The sequence below is a fragment of the Talpa occidentalis genome, unplaced genomic scaffold, assembly GCF_014898055.3.
Source record: "Talpa occidentalis isolate TD23 unplaced genomic scaffold, MPIMG_talOcc4v2.1 talOcc4.8, whole genome shotgun sequence".
Taxonomy (NCBI): domain Eukaryota; kingdom Metazoa; phylum Chordata; class Mammalia; order Eulipotyphla; family Talpidae; genus Talpa; species Talpa occidentalis.
Window position 1 is genome coordinate 72,566,739 of NW_023605194.1, and position 20,185 is coordinate 72,586,923.

Genomic DNA, 20,185 nt, shown 5'->3' on the forward strand with positions numbered 1-20,185 from the left:
GTAAGTTTCATAAAAATTCTAAGTCAAATTACTGACAAAATTGCAAAATGAGCATAGGTTCCAGATCACTGCACTCCCCCTTGTCCAGGCCCTCCCGGCCTCCCAGCTTCTCCCTCTCTGGGGCAGCCAGAACCTAAGACAGAATTCAGTCTTTGATGAGATTCCCGGCTCCAGGCAGTCGAGGAGGGGAGGCGGGAGCGGACAGTTCTGTCTCCTCATTTAGAAAATAGATTCATGTCGCATTATTGCTTGTCCTGCGGCAGGGCGGGCAGGCCCAGGCTCAGTGAGCAAGGGCCGCAGACTCCAGGGCCCGAGCTTTCTTCCGCCTCTTCAGAAGCAGAGGGTTGGATGCATCTTCGATCTTTTTTATCTTGATCTGCTCGTAATCAACGCGCATTGTGGCCAAGGCACTGGTCATTTCCTCCTGGGGAGGCCGGGGGTGGCACCCAGAGAGAGACATGAGGGACAAGAGACACAAGTCAGGACAGGACAAGCAAAGCACAATAGGGTGGGAGTGGAGAGAGAAGGGACAGGGGGTGAGAGGGCCAGGCTGATGGCAAATTTGGCCCCGAGTCGGGTCAATAAGGCCTGGCTACCAAGCTGGTACTGCTTCCCTAAAAGCCCTGCCACAGCCCCACAGGGTGGGAGAAAGTGCACTGTGCAAGGAGTCAGGTGACTTGGGCTCCAGTCTGCCACAGTCAGTAACTAGAATGGATGACCTTGAACAGGTCACTCCTCCTCTTGGCCTCAGTTTGCTCATCTGCAAAATGAGACGATGGCAACACATGGCCATTGGGTACCTTTGAAGACCCAGGGAGTGGGGGCTGGTAGAGAACAGCCACAGCTGAGTGCAGATGGGACATGGGAGCCTCTGGCCACAACTTGGTCAAAGAAGTAGCCACTCTTGTATCAGAGACATGCTCTCTCGAGCCAAACTCTGCCCAACCACTCACACCTGGGCACCTGAGCCCTCACCTTGACATCCTCCCACCGTTCCTTGTCCTCCTTCAGGACCCGGCTGGTGTGCAGTGGGGTTTGAGGGACCTTCATTGATTGCTGTGGGGAGAGAAAGGGGTCTAAGTAAAAGTCTGGGGCTGGGCAGCATCCCAAAGGCCAGTCCCCAGGGACCCAGGTCTCGCCAGCCTGCCAGGCTTACCATGATCCAAGGGTGGTTCATAAACTCTGTGATGGTCATTCTCTGAGTGGGCTCTGTTTTCAGCAGGTTCCGGATGAGCATCTTCACTGTGGGGATGGGGCGGGGGATAGAAACAGCTCAGGGGTCACTCTCCCTCCTCCTGATCCTCCCCAGGAATCGTCTTCCTGGGAGAACCAAGATTCAAAGGGAGAATCCATGGAGGTAGACTGCCAAGGGCCAGCCTGAGGACCATGAGGCTGTCCTAACTGATGGGCCCCACACTACCCACACCTGGAAGTTCCAGCCACACAGGCAGGACACACCAGCCACGAGAGGACTCCCACACTCCACACACGCGCACACGTGAGCTTGTTACCTTCTTCTGATACTTCTGACCACTCTGGGTTGGGAAACTCATACTGGCCCATTCGGATGCGACTCTTCATGCCCGGAGAGATGGCAAGGCCATGATTGGAATAGAAGGGGGGATACCCACACAGCCTGAGTTAAGAGGAAGCAGGGAAAGAGGGAGAAAGGTAGTGTTATTTAGGGGCCCTGAATCAGGAACAGAGTGAGAAACACGCTTCTTCTTGTAAAGGTCACAGAGAAGTCGAGAAGTCAGGGCTCACTGATTTCAGGCACATTATACAAAGTCAAGGACAGGAACCTAGCAAATCAAGTATCTAAACCACACATTTTCCTGCCCACTAGCTTAGAGCCACCACTTAGCTATCAGAATCCACCGAGCACTGAGAGAAGGGAACACGCAGGGGATTCCCCGGGAGTGCCCCACCCAGAAAGGGAACGCTGACCTCTGCCTCTTCCTCTCATCCTGGAGAGGCACAGGCCTCTGCTTGCCCAGTCCCAGCCCCCACAGGGCCCTCCACCTCCCCCCACACACTTACAGGATATACATGATGACACCCAAGGACCACATGTCACAGGACTTGTCATACTTCTCCGGGCCCAGCACTTCTGGAGCTGCAAACCAAAGGTCAACATGGGTGGTGTAGTCCTCAGAACACTGTGCTTCCCTGTGCCCCAGCCCAGCCCTGTGCCCCATTAGGATGCGAGGGCAGCTGGGGGTGGGGGGAGAGAGGAGAGCAGAAGACCCAGCTCCAAGAGGGGCCCTCAGGCTAGAATCATAAAATGAAATCGTCCCTGAACCGCCGGGGCCTTTTTTGGACCCATGCTGTCCACATACTTCAACAGGTTACACCCTGCACCAGCCGGCCAAAGCTCCAGTACCACATCTGGGTCCCGGACTCCATCAGGAATGTGCCAGCAACAACGGCTCTTCTCAGCGCATGTGGGCACAAGCTCCTGCCCCAAGCCTAGGCGGCCCAGTTTCCTTAGGGCCTCAACCCCGCCCGACTCCAGCCAGCCCTACCTGAGGCCAGGTTACAGACCGAGGCTAGAAAGGGCCAGAGGACACACTTCCCCTCGGGGATGGGGCTCTGAGACCGACAAAGAAGTGTCTGAGTAAAGCTGCAGGGGGTGGCAGCTCCCGGAGTCCTCTGGACTTACCCACATAGTACGGTGTATAGCAAGGAGTGGTCAAAGAGTTGTGGCTGGTGGTTTCCTTGGCAAAGCCAAAATCGGTGAGTTTCAGGATGGCATTGGGTCTTTTGGACGTGTATAAGAGATTCTCAGGCTGCAAAGAGAATTATAACTGCAGAATTGAGGCCACTGGAGGGGAGGAAAAGTGGAGGAGGGAACAAAAGGGGGAGGGAGGCCAGTGGTCTCGGGAAAAGGACTATGGGTGCTTTGGTGGTGGGTGTGGTGTGGTGTCAGACACCTGAGGTGAGAACTATTCCCCTAAAGCAGGACCACCAGCTACGCACACCAGCCCTGCCTCCAGGAGCAGCCACCACCACTGGGACGTGGAAAACACGGCTGTGGTGCTGAGGTGCTGACCGGGGAGATGTGCCGGGCTGGGTGGGACCACAGGGGTCTTCGCTACTGGGCCTAGGGTTTATCACAGAGAGCAGGCCCTGTGGGGCAGTGAACAGCACCCTGCCCCTGTGCTCCTAGGAACCACGCAGCAGGATGCGTCCACACAGCAGGATGCATCTCCGCGCCCAGCCCACCAGCCACAGCCCTCAGGCACCTGAGCTAGGGGTCGAGCAGCTGGTACCTTGACATCCCGATGAGCAATGTTGATGGAGTGCAGGTACTGGATGGCCTCGCCGATGCTCTTCATGATTTCTGATGCTTCTGTGGAGAAGAGAAGCGGGGGGTGGGGGGCGGGACAAAGTTACACGATGTGGCATTAGGTTTGAAAACCCACACACCAGTCCCCCCATGCAGCCTCCATCCACCACCTACCCCAGAAGCCAAGAAGCAAGCCGCCTCCCTGGCTCAACCAAGCACAGCGGCCCAGGCAGCAGGTGGGAGGCAGCCCAGGCCTCAGCCTCTTTAACGAGATAAGGCCCCTTTCAGACACCGTGCCGCCCGCCTGCCCTCCACCTGTCCCTGCTACAGACCCTTTCTACCTCTTTCCGTGAATGCTTGGTCTCCTCGGTCCTGGATTCTGCTGAAGAGTTCGCCACCATCCAAACTGAAACAGGCACACACAGTTAGATGTGGGGACAGCATCCCACCGCCACTCTCCATTGCCCCCAAAAGAAATCAGCTTTTTTATTTTCAGCTTCAGGGTGAGAGGCCTGCGCAGGGCACAGGGAGGGCTGGCCAGCAGTGGCCAGAGAGGCTGCTTACCACTCCATGACGATCAGCAAGCACTTCCTGCCAGCATATAGGTTCTCGTAGACATCCACGATCCGCACGATGTGTGGGCACTGTGAGGCCCGCCAGTGCAGCTCCACCTCGCGCCGCGCCTTGGGGCAGTCCTGCAGCATCTGTAAGCAGGGCCTCTTGATGTCTGTGGCCTCCATTGCCCCACACAGGCCACCCCAAGCACTGAACCCCACCGACATCAAAGCCCCACTTGTGCTGGCCCTCCACAGCCTCCAGCACTGGCCCTGGCAGCTCCTTTCCCTAACTCCTGGCCCAGGGCAGCTCCCTTATGTGCTCCAAGGGAAACCACAATGCGGCCCCTTTGGGGTCTTGACAGCTACACTGAGAACGGTGCTTGGACCATTCTTTCTAGCTGGGCCATTCCTCAGCTAAGGGCATGAAGTTTATTCCAGAAAGCAGGCAGCAGATGGACATGATTCTAGAAGGTCAGAGCCCTCTGAGAACCCCAAACCTAGCAGGTCAAATCCAGAGCAATATTCCTCTACCCCTGCAGTTTATCTCATTCAACTAATAGATGGCCTCAGCCAGATGTTATGCAGTTCCCATTAGGTTTGCAAACTTGAGCTCAAGTTCCCTCACCAACCTTTGTTCCTGTCCCCTCATGTCCCTGGACCAGCTGACCAGGGGCATTAAAGGGGGTTGGCTCCCTCACCAGCCTCAGGGCTGAATCTAAGCTAGTCCAAGCCAGTCTCATTAATTCCAGACCCCTTACTAAGAATCAACACTAACCAAGAATTTTGTGGATCTGCTCAGAGGCCTCCTAAAGAGAACACAAGGACTGTACCTCGTCTCTGCTGGCACCGAGGACTGTGCCAGTCATCCTGGGCCCATGGGAGTGGAGAGGACCAGTCTAAAAGGATAAACCAGCACCGGAGGGGGGCAAGCAAGAGAGGGAGCAAGCATCCGCCAAGACGACTTTTTGGTAAGATAATAAACTTCACTTTCTGTTTTGAAATAATCCTGCAAAGTGTCTCCCGGAGAGGCTGGGGTGTGCTCTGTAGCAGCCGCAGGACTGTGACTGGGTGAAGGTCTGAGGAGCACAGCACAGGCCAGTGGGCCACACAAGAGCCTCACAGACGTACCATCTCTGTGGGAATCAGGATAGCCCAATACAATGCCATGTGACATCAATAAAAATACATTCACAAAAATAAGATTAATCCTACACAGTGCACACTGCAGCTACTATGGAAAATCAGAGGGCTGAGAGTAAGGGAGACCGTCGGGCTGAGAAGGCAGTTCACAGGCAGAAAGGAGGCACCGGCCTGAGTGAGGAGGAGAGGAGTTGGAGTGGGCTGCTGGAGTGGGTGGGTGAGCAGCAGGGAGGGTTAGGAGACCTGCTACAAAGTACATGCATAGGGAGCTTCCTGGCGGCACAGGGGTTAAAGATAGCGCTGGCAAGCTATCGCTGGCCACTGCAGCACAAGCTCAATACCCGGGCAGCCAGGGAGCAACCCACATGGCGCAGAAGACCTCTCCTGACTCACCTGCTGCTCCCCTCAGCAGTGTATTTCAGTACATCTGCCTGTTCTACTCCCCACTCTGTCTCTGGTGAATCCTCTTACCATTTCCCCAAACACACACACACACACACACACACCTCTAGCTTACACCCCAGTTCTTATAAGCATAAATAAATAAATCTTTTTAAAAAAAAAGTTCACGCGTATTTCAGTAGATCCACCAATTCTGCTCCCCACTCTGCCTCTGGTGAATCCTCTTACTTCCCGTACCTCTGGCCTACACCCCAGTTCTTGTATGCATAAGTAAATAAAAAATAAATCTTAAAAAAAAAAGAGACTGCATGCATGCAGTATGTTAAGATTATTTAGCCAATAGACCAGATCATAGAAGGCATGAAAAATAAAAGCAGGAATATCAAAAATAAAACTATCACCCATTTATGTTATATGCCCTATGATATATTGGGGCTCTTTGAACTGTACAATTACATCTTTATGGGATGACAGGAGACTCAGAGAAATGTTAAGTTTAAGGCTCAGTTCCTAGGGAAAGGTAGTGCCAGGGCAGAATCCAGGCCTAGCAAAGTGCAAGTCTTCCTACTGCACCACGCAGCTTTGAAAGGAGGGGTGGAGGTTGAGACTTAGCAGTCTCACACCACCAACTGCAAACTGATTTTGCAATCCCAAACAGGAAGTGCCCAGCCAATTCACTACAAGGGAGCAGGCAGGCCAGGTCCCATGTGGCTACACTGCCACCTCGTGGACATCTGAGGTCCCCGCGCAGGTCCTTAGTTGTCACTGACTTGAATGGACCAGGGGAAAAGCTAATTTTCTTCTCCCAAACTCTGCAAAGACCAGGAAGGGGCACGGGCTGATTTAATTTGCACATAATTCAATTCAACAAAATTTACTGGACTCCTACTATGGGCCACAATTTTATTGAATGTCTAGAGTAAATAAAAGTCATAATCTGAAAGAATTCAGGCTGGAAGGCGTGGGGGAGCGCAAGGAGAAGCAGACACACGGAAGATGCTTATTACCCAGAGAGAGAACATGCTGGAAGACCCCTAAGTTCAAAGGGTTCAGGAGCAAAAGTTCTTAGAGCAGCCCAACAGGAAAGACTTCTGTTGCCCTCTACAGGCACTTAGGAACTGCAACCCAGAGAGGGAGACCCAGAGTTGTCAAATTTACTCAGAGGCAACAAACACCAGGTCATGGATTTACAATCAAGAGAGATTTGGGCCACATCTGGTATTTGTCAATTTCTGGTAGCAAAGTCTTGGAGAAGTCATTACCTTTCTAAGTCTGTTGTGCATTTGAAAGGTAGTGGGAACCAACTACTGTACCAAAATGAACAATGATGTAAGAAAAAATAAAAATGCAAAAAAGAGTTAGTGGGGTAACACCCACTTGACCCTCTCAGGAGTGCTTGTAAGTATCTAACGATACACCTCTTAAAAGTGCTTTGTGGTCGGAAAGGCACTCATCACTGTAAACCAAGAGCACAACTGCCCCAACACGGCGGGGCCCTCTCAGCATCGCTGAGATGAGGCTGGAGCGCGCCAGTGTAACTGATCAGTACAAGTCACCAGCAGAACCACAGGCTGGCTTTGTCTGCAGCCCAGTGACCCCCACCTGGGAACCAGATCAAGGTTTTAACCAACCAGGGCTATGTGGAGGATGCACCCCTCAAAGCCAAGTGCAGGCCCCTCTGCCCTCCTGAACTCAGAGCAGGCACCCAAAGTTTTGTTCCTTCTGCCTTAGACACATCAAGTGAGTGGCACTGGGCAAATGAGAATCTGCAATGAGGAAAGCCGGGCCCACACCCCACCTCTAGACACGCAATTCCTCCCAGGCTAAGGGGTCAGACCTGCCAAGTGCAACAAACCTGGCCTTGAGAGATGCTCAGGTCAAGCACACAAATTTATCTTTCTGAAAGCATTTCCTCATCTGTAAAACTGAATTCTGCTTAGATAAAATATGTATACTGGCTCTCTGGTGGCACAGGGGTTAAAGTCTCAGTGCTATCAAACTATCAGCAGGACTATCAAGCTATCAGAGCCACTGAGGCATGAGTTCAATCCCCAGCCAGGGAGCTGACCCACATGGCACAGCAGACCTCTCCTGTCTCACCCACTGCCCCTCCTCAGCAGCATATTTCAGTAGATCTGCCTGTTCTGCCCCCCACTCTGTCTCTGGGGAATCCTCTCACCCCTGCAACTCTGGCCTACACCCCAGTTCTTGTACACATAAATAAGTAAAAATAAATCTTAAAAAAAAAAAAGCAGCAAACTGGAAAGAGTATATTTTTAAATTCTAAGGGAAACATGGTAAGAATTTTCCAGGAAGACTGATACCTGACATCCAGGCACATGTTTGTCTAAAATCCCTGAATGGATATGAAAAGCAACCCAAGCAAAGAAAGCAAGACCTTCAATTTGGTCAAGTGTGCAGAGCCACAAAAAGTTCAAGTCACCAGCAGGCCCGTCAGGGGCAGAGCCACAAAAAGTTCAGGAAGCATGAGACAGCTGAGGAGTGCAGAAAGCCTCGCGCCAGGGCTAAGGACAGAACCACAGGGAGGCATCTGAACCCTAGGCAGAGAAAAAAGGACCCCTAGGTACTGTCAGAGCCACCAGCAGGGGTGTGGCAGCAGGTTCAACAGGAAGCCAAGAGAAAGCCCAGGAAAGGCTCCAACCTCTCTAGCTCAGATTAGGATTGTGGAAGCGAAAGGGTCAGGGACCACAGCCCTGAAACCTGAGACTGAAGGAAGGAGGTCTGCATACAGAACAGGCCTAGAAGGGACTGTGAGAAATGGGAAGCCCAAGTAAGCTTGGAATGGATACTCTGACCTGCCCCACCCCCCATAGTTTACCCTGAAATTCTTTTCCACTGCAGAAAAGGCTAGTTGTGGCGTGTGCTAGGCTACCATGTCATACTCAAAGTGGCAGACCCAGTGTGGCAGGGATTGGGGCCAGGCCACAGAGCCCACTGCCTGGAAGGAACCTCTAAAGTGATGGAGAGGTCAGAGTGCTCCCAACATAGTGCCCAATGCCTCTCTCTGTCTTTGCTGGAACCTAGAGGGAAAAGGGAGAGGACCCCCAATCCTGGTTACTTGTGGTGCCTGGCCCCTATGTTCCCCCACCAAACCCTCTATCATGGGGCCACATGAAGACCCCAAGAGTAGTCAGCACCCTATGCCTAGGAGAGCCAGAGAAGAGGAAAGAAACAGACCCCAAGAACTTGCTCACCAGCAAGGGAGGTGAGGGGACCGACCAGATGGGAAAGGAGCAAGCCCAGGTCCAGGGATCACTCCCTTCAAAAGCCCGACACTAACCAGGGATGTTAACAGGGACACACGTTTAATCCCTTTGGGCCTCAGTTTCCTTATTTGTTAAAAAGGCAAATAACAGTAGCTACCTCCTGGGGTTGCTATATTAAATGCTATATGCATTTTGTAAATTACTAAAAGCAGTGCGGAGCATATAGTAATAAGCACTATATCAGTATGTGCTATCATTATTCTGCCCCACCCATCCCCCCAACACACATACCCTGTGTGTTAGGACCTCACTGGGATGGGCAGCTCTAGACACTGGCTGGAGGGGAACGCAGAAGACTGGGAGGGAGACTCTGGCAACGCACCTGTGGCTCTCCCACTCTACCTGCACAGCTGGGGACGCCTAAGGAGAGGAGGAATTCATTCTTCCAAATGATGCAAGAGTCCGACTAGGGCACCAAGTACGCTGCCCATGCAGGGTGTGTGTCCTCTGCGCCCCCTGCAGGTGAGGGGGAAGGTCCTTGCTGTGCACCACCCGGGTCCTGTGAATGAGTCCGAGCCACCACCTCGGCACCCACCTGCAGCTGAGTGTCCAGAGGAGCAGGAGATCGGGAGCCCCAATTCCTAGGCACATGCTGTGTTAAATGAATGGAAAGTCCTTTCCGTGGGAACTCTCAGAGGAACCCAGCGCAGGAAGGAACACACTGTTTTATAAATGAGAAAAAGGTGCAAGAAGCTAAGTAGTCATTCAGTCAGTGTTCTGTGGCAGCGCTGGAACTTGAGTCCCATTCTCACTGTCCCCTAAGTCCACTTTCCACCACCCCATGGTGAGGCAAAGGACACAAAACCTGACCAAGACAGTCCATCATATCAGCAGCCAAAGATGCGGAACACACACAAGCGCCTCGCAGTGCAAAGCCTCTTGCGTTGAAATTTCACTTCTACAATTTTACCCTAAGACACCCCAGTAGTCATTTATCTTAATTAGGAATAGCTAGCAAGCTGAAAGCAACCAAAGGTGAGAGATTGCTTTTTTTAAGTGAGTTTATCTATACAATCCATAATCATAATTAGTTACCGCCATTGTCGCTGTCAGTGGAGGTGCTATTTTTTTTTCTTTTCAGTATAAATCCCAATCTATAGTCTTTTTACATTTATTTATGATAAAGTATCTGATAGTGAAAACACAAGTTACAAGCTTCGTGCACAGCAGTTCCAGGTGTGCATCTACACCGTATGTGCACACACATACAAGTGCACACACAGGCTTGTATGCACATACACAGCACATTACAGAACAGAAAGGCCATCCAAACCCAGCAAAATGCTAACAGTAATTACATGTATAAGCTAGAATTACGGGTTACCTAATTTTCTTGATAATTTCTTTATTATAGATGATTAGAAGTAGCATGTGTTATTGTTTAAAGAGGCAGAGGAGTTTGTTGGCTTCCAAATTTTATTCAGAGGCTGTCATCACACCCCAGGCAGGGAATTTTCAAGCTGGCTTTCAAGCAGGCTGTCACACTCCTCAGCCTTCCCAGTCCATGGCCAGGGCTGCCCAACCAGAAGCCAGAGCCAAAAGGAGCTCGAGTCCACGGGGGCAGGCTCCTAGGGTGGAGTGGGGGGAGAAGGGGGCAGGGTAAGCCAGGGGACAGGACAGGAGAACGCAGCACAACTGTTCAATCATTCCCTCCTGCTCCAGCTTCCACTCGGCTCTGACCCAACCCTTGCAGCTCCCCGGCTAGGAGCCGGGCATTCGTACCTGGCTTGAAGATCTTTAGAATTCTCCTTTCAGCCTGAAACCTAGGAAAATGGGCCCCCCACCACCTTGTACCAGTTTTAAAAAGGAGGTGTGAGGATGTCATAAGGTTGTAGAACCAGACACACCATTCTAATTTGCATCATTCATTCTCTGTCAGGTCCCGAAAGAGCCATCTCTCCCCCCAGGTCATCCCTGGATTTGGAATCAAGGAAGGAACCAGGGAGCACTTGTGCAGAGTCCACCTTCCCAGAGTGCAGCCACCTACAAAAACCTGCACACCCAGAACGTGCCACACACACTGGCTTTGGGGGTACTGGGTATAACAAAGAACACAACAAATAAGGCCTGTGCTCCCATCGAACTGAAATTTTGGTGCAGGGGGTACACACTATACAAGTTTAAAATATTTATTTATATTATATATATTTGTGAAGCTGGGCTCTCCCTGGTGGTGCAAGGGGTTAAGATGCAACCTTGGAAGCTGTCCGTAGCCACTAAAGCACAGTTCGATCCCCACCCAGGGAGCTACCCACATGGTTCAGCAGACCTCTCCTGACTTGCCCGCTGACTTGTGTCAGTCTGCCTGTTCTGTTCCCCGCTCTGTCTCTGGTGAGTCCTCTCACCTCTGGCCTGTGCCCCAGTTCTTGTATTCATGAATAAACAAATCTTTAAAAATAAATAAATAAATTATATATATTTGTGAAGTAAAGGAACTAAATATAGAAGCTGGCACAAAAGCAGCAACAGTGGGGAGGGAGGATCTCTTCCCCCCACCCCGCTGCCGTTACAGAGATCTGCTTAAAGGCTAGAAGATGTGTCTCACTTCTCTTTTCATCTAACCCAGGTCAGAAAATAAAAGATGACAAACATAAGTCTTAGCTGTATGATGCTTTTCCTCTACATCCGTGGTAGGGAGTATGCCCCCCTTCTAAGTCTCTGTAAAGCTCACTCAGGAGGAACTAGGATCTCCCCTAGAAAATGATTTAAACATAAGTCTAACCGATATTTTAAATCTTGGGCAGGGGCCCAACTAAAAGATACACAAAGTACTGTCCTGGGGCCCCCGCATGTTGGTACAGATAGGCCCTAACATTGGTTTGTAAATAAAATGGTTCTCTACTGGTTGCTTTCATTAATGTGATGGCAAAAATCCCCACCCAAAATAAAGCTAACACTTACAGTGAGGTATTCAATACCACCATGCCCACGCCCTAGAAGATAGAGGCTCCCCTGTGTCCCCACCCTCACCCTCCAGTGCCTTCCCATGGCAGCCACCAAGGACCCAGGTTCAAAGAAAAGGCAAGAGGTTAATGACAAATTATTTTAAATATTTGCAACATGTGACAAATAAAAGGCTAACTTTAATTATAAGAGATCAACAATCCAATATGGAAGCGGACAAGGAATAAGAACAGACAGCTCAAAGAAAAACACAGATGGCCAGATGAAAGATGTTTCATACAGTTAATTAAAAGAGAAATATTTACAAAAACATAATAATTCCACCAGAATTTTTTTTAATATTTAACCAAAAACAAAATAAATCTCCTGGGTTTAGGCAAAGATTTGGGAGGGGAAAGTACTCATATACTCAGCAGGGATTTTATTGAGCCTATTTCTGGAAGAGTATGGCCATACCTATCATAATTATAAATGTTTAAACTTGGATGCAGAAAGTAGCCAGGCAGGAAAGCATTCTACAACTACATTCCTACAGCATTTTAATGGCAACAGACTGTTAAAAACCTAAGTCGCCGTGAAGAGCTGGTCGGAGAAATGAGGGCGCAGCCACCGGGCCAGGGAGCCGACCGCCCGTGAGCGGCAGGGCCGCGCCCGCCACCAGGGGGCAGACGTCGGCAGGCGGCTGCTCCAGCTGCTGTTCCAATTTCTCTTAATGGAACTGCGTTCACAAGAGAAAGCAGCAAACACATGTAAATGTTAATAGGTGGTGATAATGATGGTGATAATATTATAAGTGACTTTTGTATGCTTTTCTAACGTCTGAAAATAAAACAGCCCTGAACATAATGTACAATATGATCCCATTTGGGCAATTTTGTTTTCATTTTGCTTGGGGGGGGGGGGGGGGGGGGTGTGTGTGTGTGTGTGTGTGTGTGTGTGTGTGTGTGTGTGTGTGTGTGTGTGTGTGTGTGTGTGTGTGTGTGTGTGTGTGTGTGTGTGTGTGTGTGTGTGTGTGTGTGTGTGTGTGTGTGTGTGTGTGTGTGTGTGTGTGTGTGTGTGTGTACCTGAGGTAATGTCTACATACCCGCAGCAGATATTACCACCACAGTGCACCCACCACCAAGTCACCCACAGTTCCACCGGCCATTGTGCTTCTGTCTCCCTGTCTCTTACCCAGCCCCCAGCCCTCCTCCCTGTTTTGTTTTGGTTTTTAAGGCAGAAGGGAAAGTATCTATTCACTTGTGGATGCTTAAAATTTTGTAGGTGGAATTTAACCCTCTACTTGGGAGTAGGTACCAGGGGGAAGCTTGTATTGTTCTTTTTTTCTGTTTCTTTTTCATACTATTATCTCTCTGTATTGTTTGGATCTCACCATTTGCACGTATTTCTTTCCAACTATGTTGAGGGGTTTAGATTCTGAGTTACAGTACACCTCGGGTGTTCTATTTGACCCCTGGACTAAGGCGGTGACAGCTGTATGCACCCCAAAAGAAAGGCAACCTTCCCGCTGGGGAAGGAGGAGAGTAGAGATGGGACCTGACACTGGCCATGGGGTGGGGGGCCCGTGTAACTCCGAGTGTGAGGGTGACCCAGCTTATTTAAGGCCCACATATTCCTGGAAAATATAACCAAATTATGATAAAAAACAGACTGAGGTCCCAAACAGCCCCTGCTGACCACACCTGATTTGCAAGGAAATAAACACTGCACATCGCCGGGATGTCAACCACTTTGGAGTCTGGGTGGGAACCTGAAAGACTGGAGAACACAGATATTTCCTTTTCTTCCAGCAAAAGACTATGACTTTGAGAGAGAAAGGAATTTTCATGTAGACCACACCAAACATGTGTCCGGTACACTTTAGAGAGAGATAGAAAACATGCTATACTTAAACCTCCTAACAACCTTTTGGAACAGAGTCAACTACTGACTCCACTTACAGGTGTGGCAACCAAGATCTAGTGAAATAACCTGCCTGAGGCCACAGGGCTAGTAAGTGACAGAGCCAAGATTCAGACCCACTTTAGATTCTAACCTCAAGGTTCTTTTTTTCACTACAAAGGAAGCTTTGACAAACAAACTGAGCTTCCAATAATAGTTTACTATTGACCTATCACCTTCACCCTAAATGTCTCCCCTTCCTCTCCTGCTCAGCTCACAGGTCTGTCCCATTTATTTCTGCACCCACCAGGCTTAGGAGAGAGCTTAGCGCAGAAAAGCCACGATGCACACTTGCTGGTTAAGCGGCAGCTGTCAGACCAAGTCCACAAGCAGTGGCCACGGCAGGATGCAGGGCCTCTCTCCCGAGGACGTAAGGCACACAGTGGCAAGAAGGAAACATTGAACTCTCCAAGCTGGCTTTGGCTAAAATCTGAGTGGCAGGATGTTGTTTGTAGTATCTAGGCATGACCTATAAAAAGCCACAGAACTGGACAATTACTAAAGGAAATTAAGACAGAAGGAAGTCAGGAACATTACTTCTGGCTAAAGCAGCCTCCATTAATTTGACCCTGTACAACTGACAAAGCAAACTTAAATTTTTAATTAGAAGTGATAAATGCCATCTCCTCTTCACTGGCCCAATTTAGTGAAATTAGAGTCACAGCAGGGCACTTTCATCACCAGACCCAGGGGGAGATGGTAGAAGTTGGAAAGTGGAAGACAAGGGTCCCACAAACCAAGGCGGCACACACACAAATCCCACCCGTGACAATTCCACAATTCCACACAACTAAGACCAGAACACAGTTGGGTGGAGAAGGAAAATGAAACAGAAGGAATGAGTCTGGGAACAGATGGGCGTGTGCATGGTCAGAGGCAGAAGATAGGAGCTGCTCTTTCCGACACAGCAGAACTGGTCCAGACACAAGACAGAGCTTGTCACCCAACCTGAACCCAAGGACAGCTGAGAGAGCGAGCAATGTCTTTTTCTGCTAAATCCTCGTCCTGCCTTACCTAGTCACTTCTCACAGCTGAAGATGCAAGTAGAGAGACTAACCAACTCAACTCTGATCAGTAAGTAAAGTCTAGTAAATTATGTCAAAAAAAATCCCTTCTTCTGCTAAAACAATAACAACCCACATACATATACCACACTAGGAGAAAATAATCTTATGGTTTTAGAAGGGAAGTAAAAGCTAAGGACAAAAACAATTGTTTAGCCTCCAATTCAAGAAAAACAATATTTAGAGGTAAGACCAAAAAAGTAGTATGAGTAGGCCTCCCAGGTGGCGCAGCGGTTGAGCGCTGGGTTGCGAAGCTGCCCAAGCCTCTGCAGTGCAGGTTCGATCCCCGGCTGCTCCCCGGCCACCGGAGGAGGGTCCCACATGGCCGCAGACCTCTCCTGCCGCCCGCTGCTCCCCTCAGCAGTGTACTTCGGTCCTTCTGCCTGCTCTGCTCTCCGCCCTCGCTCGGTGAATTCTCTTACCCTCCCGCACTTCTGACTATACCCAGTGCTTGTATAAATAAATAAATAAATCTTAAAAAAAAAAAAAAAAAAGTAGTATGAGTAGAGATCCCCCCCAAAAATGCACCTTAACATACAGGGCTTGATCTCTGAAAAGTAGATTCTGATCATCTAAAACGCAATCACCCCAATAAAAGAAGGCTGGAGGAGGCAGTCACAGAGGTAAGGTCTTCCGGCCTGACAGCATAAGGCGTTCTGATATGCTCAGATATTAAAGGATGTATCCAAAGACACATCAATTGTCCATAACCCACACAAACCCATAGAGTGGCCTGGGCTCATAAAACAGAATGAGCAGATCTCGTGATAACGTAAGCACTGCTAGGAGTGTTGGAGCTATACCCAAAGCTGTAAGAAAACCAGGGAGGAAGTGCGCCCCGCCACAGGGCAGAGGCGCTGATCCACAAAAATGAGTTTGTCTCCAATATGTTCCATCTTTCTATCAAGATTGCTCTTCAGACTGAAACAATCTAAACATGTACACACACACACACACACACACACACACACACACACACACACAAAACCTCAAATCCAAGCTAGACCAAAAACCATCTTATAATCATCTAAGGATGACTGAGTAAAAAGATGCCAATCTTAGAAGAATCACACCCAACATGCAGAAAGAATCTGCACGTGTGATTCTAGAACCTTTGTTGGTGCCCACTCAAGAGCCATGAGGAGGAAGAGACAGGAACACCCTGCTTCTTGGCCGCACGGTCCTGCAGCACCCGCTCTGCTCCAAGCTTCAGGCTAAACTCTTAGGGATCTGAGTGCACAGTTGAGTCAAAAAAAAAAAAACAAGGTCAGGGGGAAAAAAACAGTATGTAAATGGAACTGTTAATAAAGTGAGCCGACTAAGAAGCAAAGAAGATCAACACTCCTAGGAATGCTTACATTATCACGAGATCTGCTCATTCTGTTTTATGAGTCCAGGCCACTCTATGGGTTTGTGTTGGGTTATGGACAACTGATGTGTCTTTGGATACATCCTTTAACATCTGAGCATATCAGAATGCCTTATCAGGCAGCCTTACCTCTGTGGCTGCCTCCTCCAGTCTTCTTTTATTGGGGTGATTGCGTTTTAGATGATCAGAATCCACTTTTCAGAGATCAAGCCCTGTATGTTAAGGTGCATTTTGGGGGGGGAATCTCTACTCATACTACTTTTTTGGTCTTACCTCTAAATATTGTTTTTCTTGAATTGGAGGCTAAACAATTGTTTTTGTCCTTAGCTTTTATTTCCCTTCTAAAACCATAAAATTATTTTCTCCTAGTGTGGTATGTATGCTTTTTTGTTTGCTCAAAGAGAAGGAGAAAATAATGGGCACGTAGCTTCATGTCTGTCTCTGGCAAAGCTTGAAGAAGTTCATGAACTGGACCATCACAACTTAGTCTGAGCTCCCTGCAAACTAGTCTCATTTTCCTCTTTAACAGGATTACTAAGATATAGACCACGGAATGCCAGATAAGAGGCTTTGACTTTTGTAAAGAATATGGACAAAGTTTCCCACCAGACCTTTGGGATGAGAAAGAAAAAGGCAAGACATCAAAGCACTGAGGTAATATTTGTGAGTGTTTGTAAATGACCAATAAAGTGTTATTTATTGGATCTAGGACAGTCTGTCCAACACGCACCAAACTGAACTCACTGCTCCCCCGACCTGTTCCCTGGTCTCCGTAAAAGTTGATGACATCACCGTCTAGTCAGGCTCGCCGATATAAATCTTGTAGTCATCCTCAGTGTCTCTCCCTCCCTCACCCACAGAACCAACCCAGTTTTGTCTTCGAAAAGATCACCCCAATCCACCTTCCTGTTTCCAGTCTTACTGCCACTTGCTTGGTCCACCTTTTTTCTTATGTGCTTTCTAGCTGGTTTCTGTAGGTAATCTTAATCTGCCTTGATACATCCTCTGTCAAATCCTCAAGAGGCAAATCTGAGCAATACATTTTCTTCCTTGAACATCTCCATCGGCTAACAGAATAAAACTCACAGCTCCTAACTTGGTCTTCCCCAGCCCCTACCCACAGCAGAGGTGACCTCAGCGCTCAATCCCTTCTCAGTACTTATGAGACACCGACCTTCACACCAGGCCTTGTCACGCTGCCCCTTCCCACTCTTCAAGCTCATGCACTTAGAGCTTGACCCTCAGGCTGAGTGGGCTCCTCTTCCCTCTGCTCCCACAAGACTCTTGCTAAACTCTCCACTCAGCACTCATCAGCGTTATCTACAAAATAATTCTTCCTCCCGTTTGGATAGATCTTGGGCATCCTGGAGGCTGGGACCAAGTCTTGATCACCTTTTGACTCCAAATCTTCCATCCAAAACATGCCAAGTGAATGTACTCAGGAAACACTTGTCACTGACTAAACCAGAGAACATTCTAGTGACAAACCATGGAATGCTCTCTCTGCTTTACCTAGTATTTTATCAACAAGTTAATTAAAGACATGGTAGAGAGCAAGTTAACCAAATTTACAAGTGACCAAAAAAAAAAAAAAAAAAAAGGAAAAAAAAATTGGGAGTGTGCTAGGTGAAAGATTTTTAAAAGATTAGGGTAAATAAAATATAAGCCAAAGTTAATTCCCAAAAAAAATGTCATGTTATGGCTCCAGAAGTCATTAACAACACATGTGATGCAAGAGACGGTTCTCATGCCAAGTCCTTGGACCACAAAGGAGAGAGGGCTCTCAAGCAAGGTTGTCTGGTGAGCACCAGTCCCTCCATTAACTAGCCGTGGGCCCTGGACAAGTTTCTTAACCTTCTCAGACCTCCAGTTTCCCTCAGTGTAATACTGGGATAATTGTCCACCTCATAACTACAGGGCTAAGTACCTACCTCAGAGGGTTCTTTAGATAATAAAAATAATAATGTATTTGCAATTAGAATTGCACCTCGCTTAATAAATGCTACTATTATTTGTGGATGTTGTTGTTATTATTGTTAAAAGTTACTTCCAAGAGAAGTGAGGCTGTAAAGCGCTGTGGAATTAGTCCCAAGTTCAAACATTAGCTCTAAGCTTAGTAGCTGCCTGTCTTAAGCAGCTATTTCACTTTCCAATCTTCATTGATTTTATCCATTAAATGGGGCTAGTGATAGTACCTGTCAGGAAAATTCACTTTAGCAATTTTTCAAATGGGGACAAAACTGGAGAGAAACTAAATGTCCATTAGCAGAAAATGATCGATAAATGATGGAACATCCATAAAGGTACATAACATGCATTTACTTTTAAACTTTTTTAAAACTTTTTTTCTTTTTGTGAAGAACTGAGGTATAGGCCAGAGGTACAGGCCTACAGAGACAGAGTGGGGGGCAGAACAGGCAGATTTACTGAAATACACTGCTAGAGAGCAGTGGGCAACATAGGAGAAAAAGAAAGTAAATCTAGATGCACTGAGATCAAAAGCTCTCCAAAGAACATATTCTTTCATGAAAAAATAACAAGCTGTAGGTTGATTTATATAGTTTGATTCCATTTTTGTAAAATATCTTGAAAAAAGCAAAGTAAATGCTGTGCGCATATGTAGCCATGGTAAACAGACAGTCTGCTTGCACAGTAAGGTGGAGCCTTCAAATAACCATGCAAAGCAACCTTAATTATATATGGGGAAAGCAAAAATTGTTCTGTAATCTTTAGAAAATTATGTTAAAACATTAAAAATTCTTACTATCAGTTAAAGAGAATTAAAAAAATAATAAAACTGTATTTTCTACACAATAAAAAGTCAGATACTGAAAATGGGTGTTTTATTTCTTTGTAAAAGAAAAAAAAAAAAAATCCAGGGCCTCCCTGGTGGTGCAAGGGGTTAAGACACACTATGAAGCTATCTATCTAGTATGCATAAATAAATAAATCTTAAAAAAAATCCAGAGTAGTATGGATAATGCCTGCCTTCTCAATGTTTAACACATAATACAGAGTTGTCAGGAGTCCTCATATTCCTTTCTAGGTCTGATCCATATCCAACATCTCATCCTTTGCATGTTCAATGTTGTAAAATACCTCCAAGACTGCCTTTGATGTAAAGTCTTCTCCCAGTGTCACCTTTTCTGGAACCTCATCCTTTCATCACCACCATCATGTCAATGGCGGCTTTCCCGGGTCTCTCTGGCTGCACCAGTAGACTCCTGGATAGAGGCCATGTCAACATCCCCACAGTCTTATTTATTCTATGATTCCATTTATGCTCAGCTTGAATTTCACTTCCAGTATTATCACTTTTTTTTTTGGCTGAAATTTCATCTTTGAAATTTGACCAATCCCTTCTTTCAAGTATCCATTTTTGTCAAATGTCACATGAGTTATCACTAGGCGACAAGGAACCAACATAACTATGTATCTTCCTGTCTGTGTATGAACTCAACAACAGATGGCCAGTGACCCCCGCCGACTGGAAGAAGAAATGTGACTGGTCACTGATCACAGCAAACATCTGCTATGTACATAGTGATCCTGGACTAAAGAGCTAGTAGCCAGGTCTGCACTCCATGCAATTATTCAGAGTGAATATACCTCACAACTAGAATTAGAGCCATATCATTGGAAGAGTGGTGTTATTGAACTGAACCATGGTAACAGAAATTCATGTTTTACTGGAAGCATGAGAGCAGGGGCTACCTGAACAAAGGAAAGAACACGGAAGAATATACATTAAGCCACTAAAGTGACCAGTCTTTGGGAATGGTCATCAACCTGAGGTGATTCTCCCTTGTAAATATTTTTTATTGTTGTGACTTGGAAGAGTGTCAGGGCTGCAACTGACACCTAATTAGGTAGAGGCCAGGAGTGCTGCTAATTCCTACAAAGCATAAAACAACCTGGACAACAAAGAATTATCTGGCCCAGAAAGTCAAGAGCACCAAAGTTGACAAACCTAGTTTTTAACCAGGTAAATTTTACTAATAAGTTCTTTTTAATAGTTTCTTTCCCGTAAGAGGGCAGCAGAGGTTAAATGTGGTGATGACCAGTTGACTCCAAACTGCATAAATATGTGATGTCACCTGAGATTTGTGGGTTTACACATTAACTCCTGATTTGGTTGCCAAAAGGTTTATATCACTTCCAGCTCTTTGACAGATAGAGCACGTAGATCAAGAAGAGTCTAGACCCACCACACTGAATTCTCAGACTGTTGT

The 20,185-nt window shown here is 47.6% G+C and overlaps 1 protein-coding gene across 1 annotated transcript in view; it reads right to left on the minus strand.

Moving 5' to 3' along the window:
• Positions 1-23: 23 nt before the first annotated feature.
• MAPKAPK2 (MAPK activated protein kinase 2) overlaps positions 24-20,185 on the minus strand; it is a 45,021-nt gene continuing 24,859 nt past the window's right edge. The window contains exons 2-10 of the mRNA XM_037497467.2: positions 3,854-3,993; positions 3,631-3,695; positions 3,273-3,352; positions 2,663-2,789; positions 2,041-2,116; positions 1,512-1,636; positions 1,157-1,242; positions 976-1,056; positions 24-424 (exon numbers count right to left, since the gene is read on the minus strand). Of these exons, the coding sequence (XP_037353364.1) occupies positions 281-424; positions 976-1,056; positions 1,157-1,242; positions 1,512-1,636; positions 2,041-2,116; positions 2,663-2,789; positions 3,273-3,352; positions 3,631-3,695; positions 3,854-3,993 (924 nt within the window). The 3' untranslated portion in view covers positions 24-280. The remainder of the gene's footprint in view (positions 425-975; positions 1,057-1,156; positions 1,243-1,511; positions 1,637-2,040; positions 2,117-2,662; positions 2,790-3,272; positions 3,353-3,630; positions 3,696-3,853; positions 3,994-20,185) is intronic.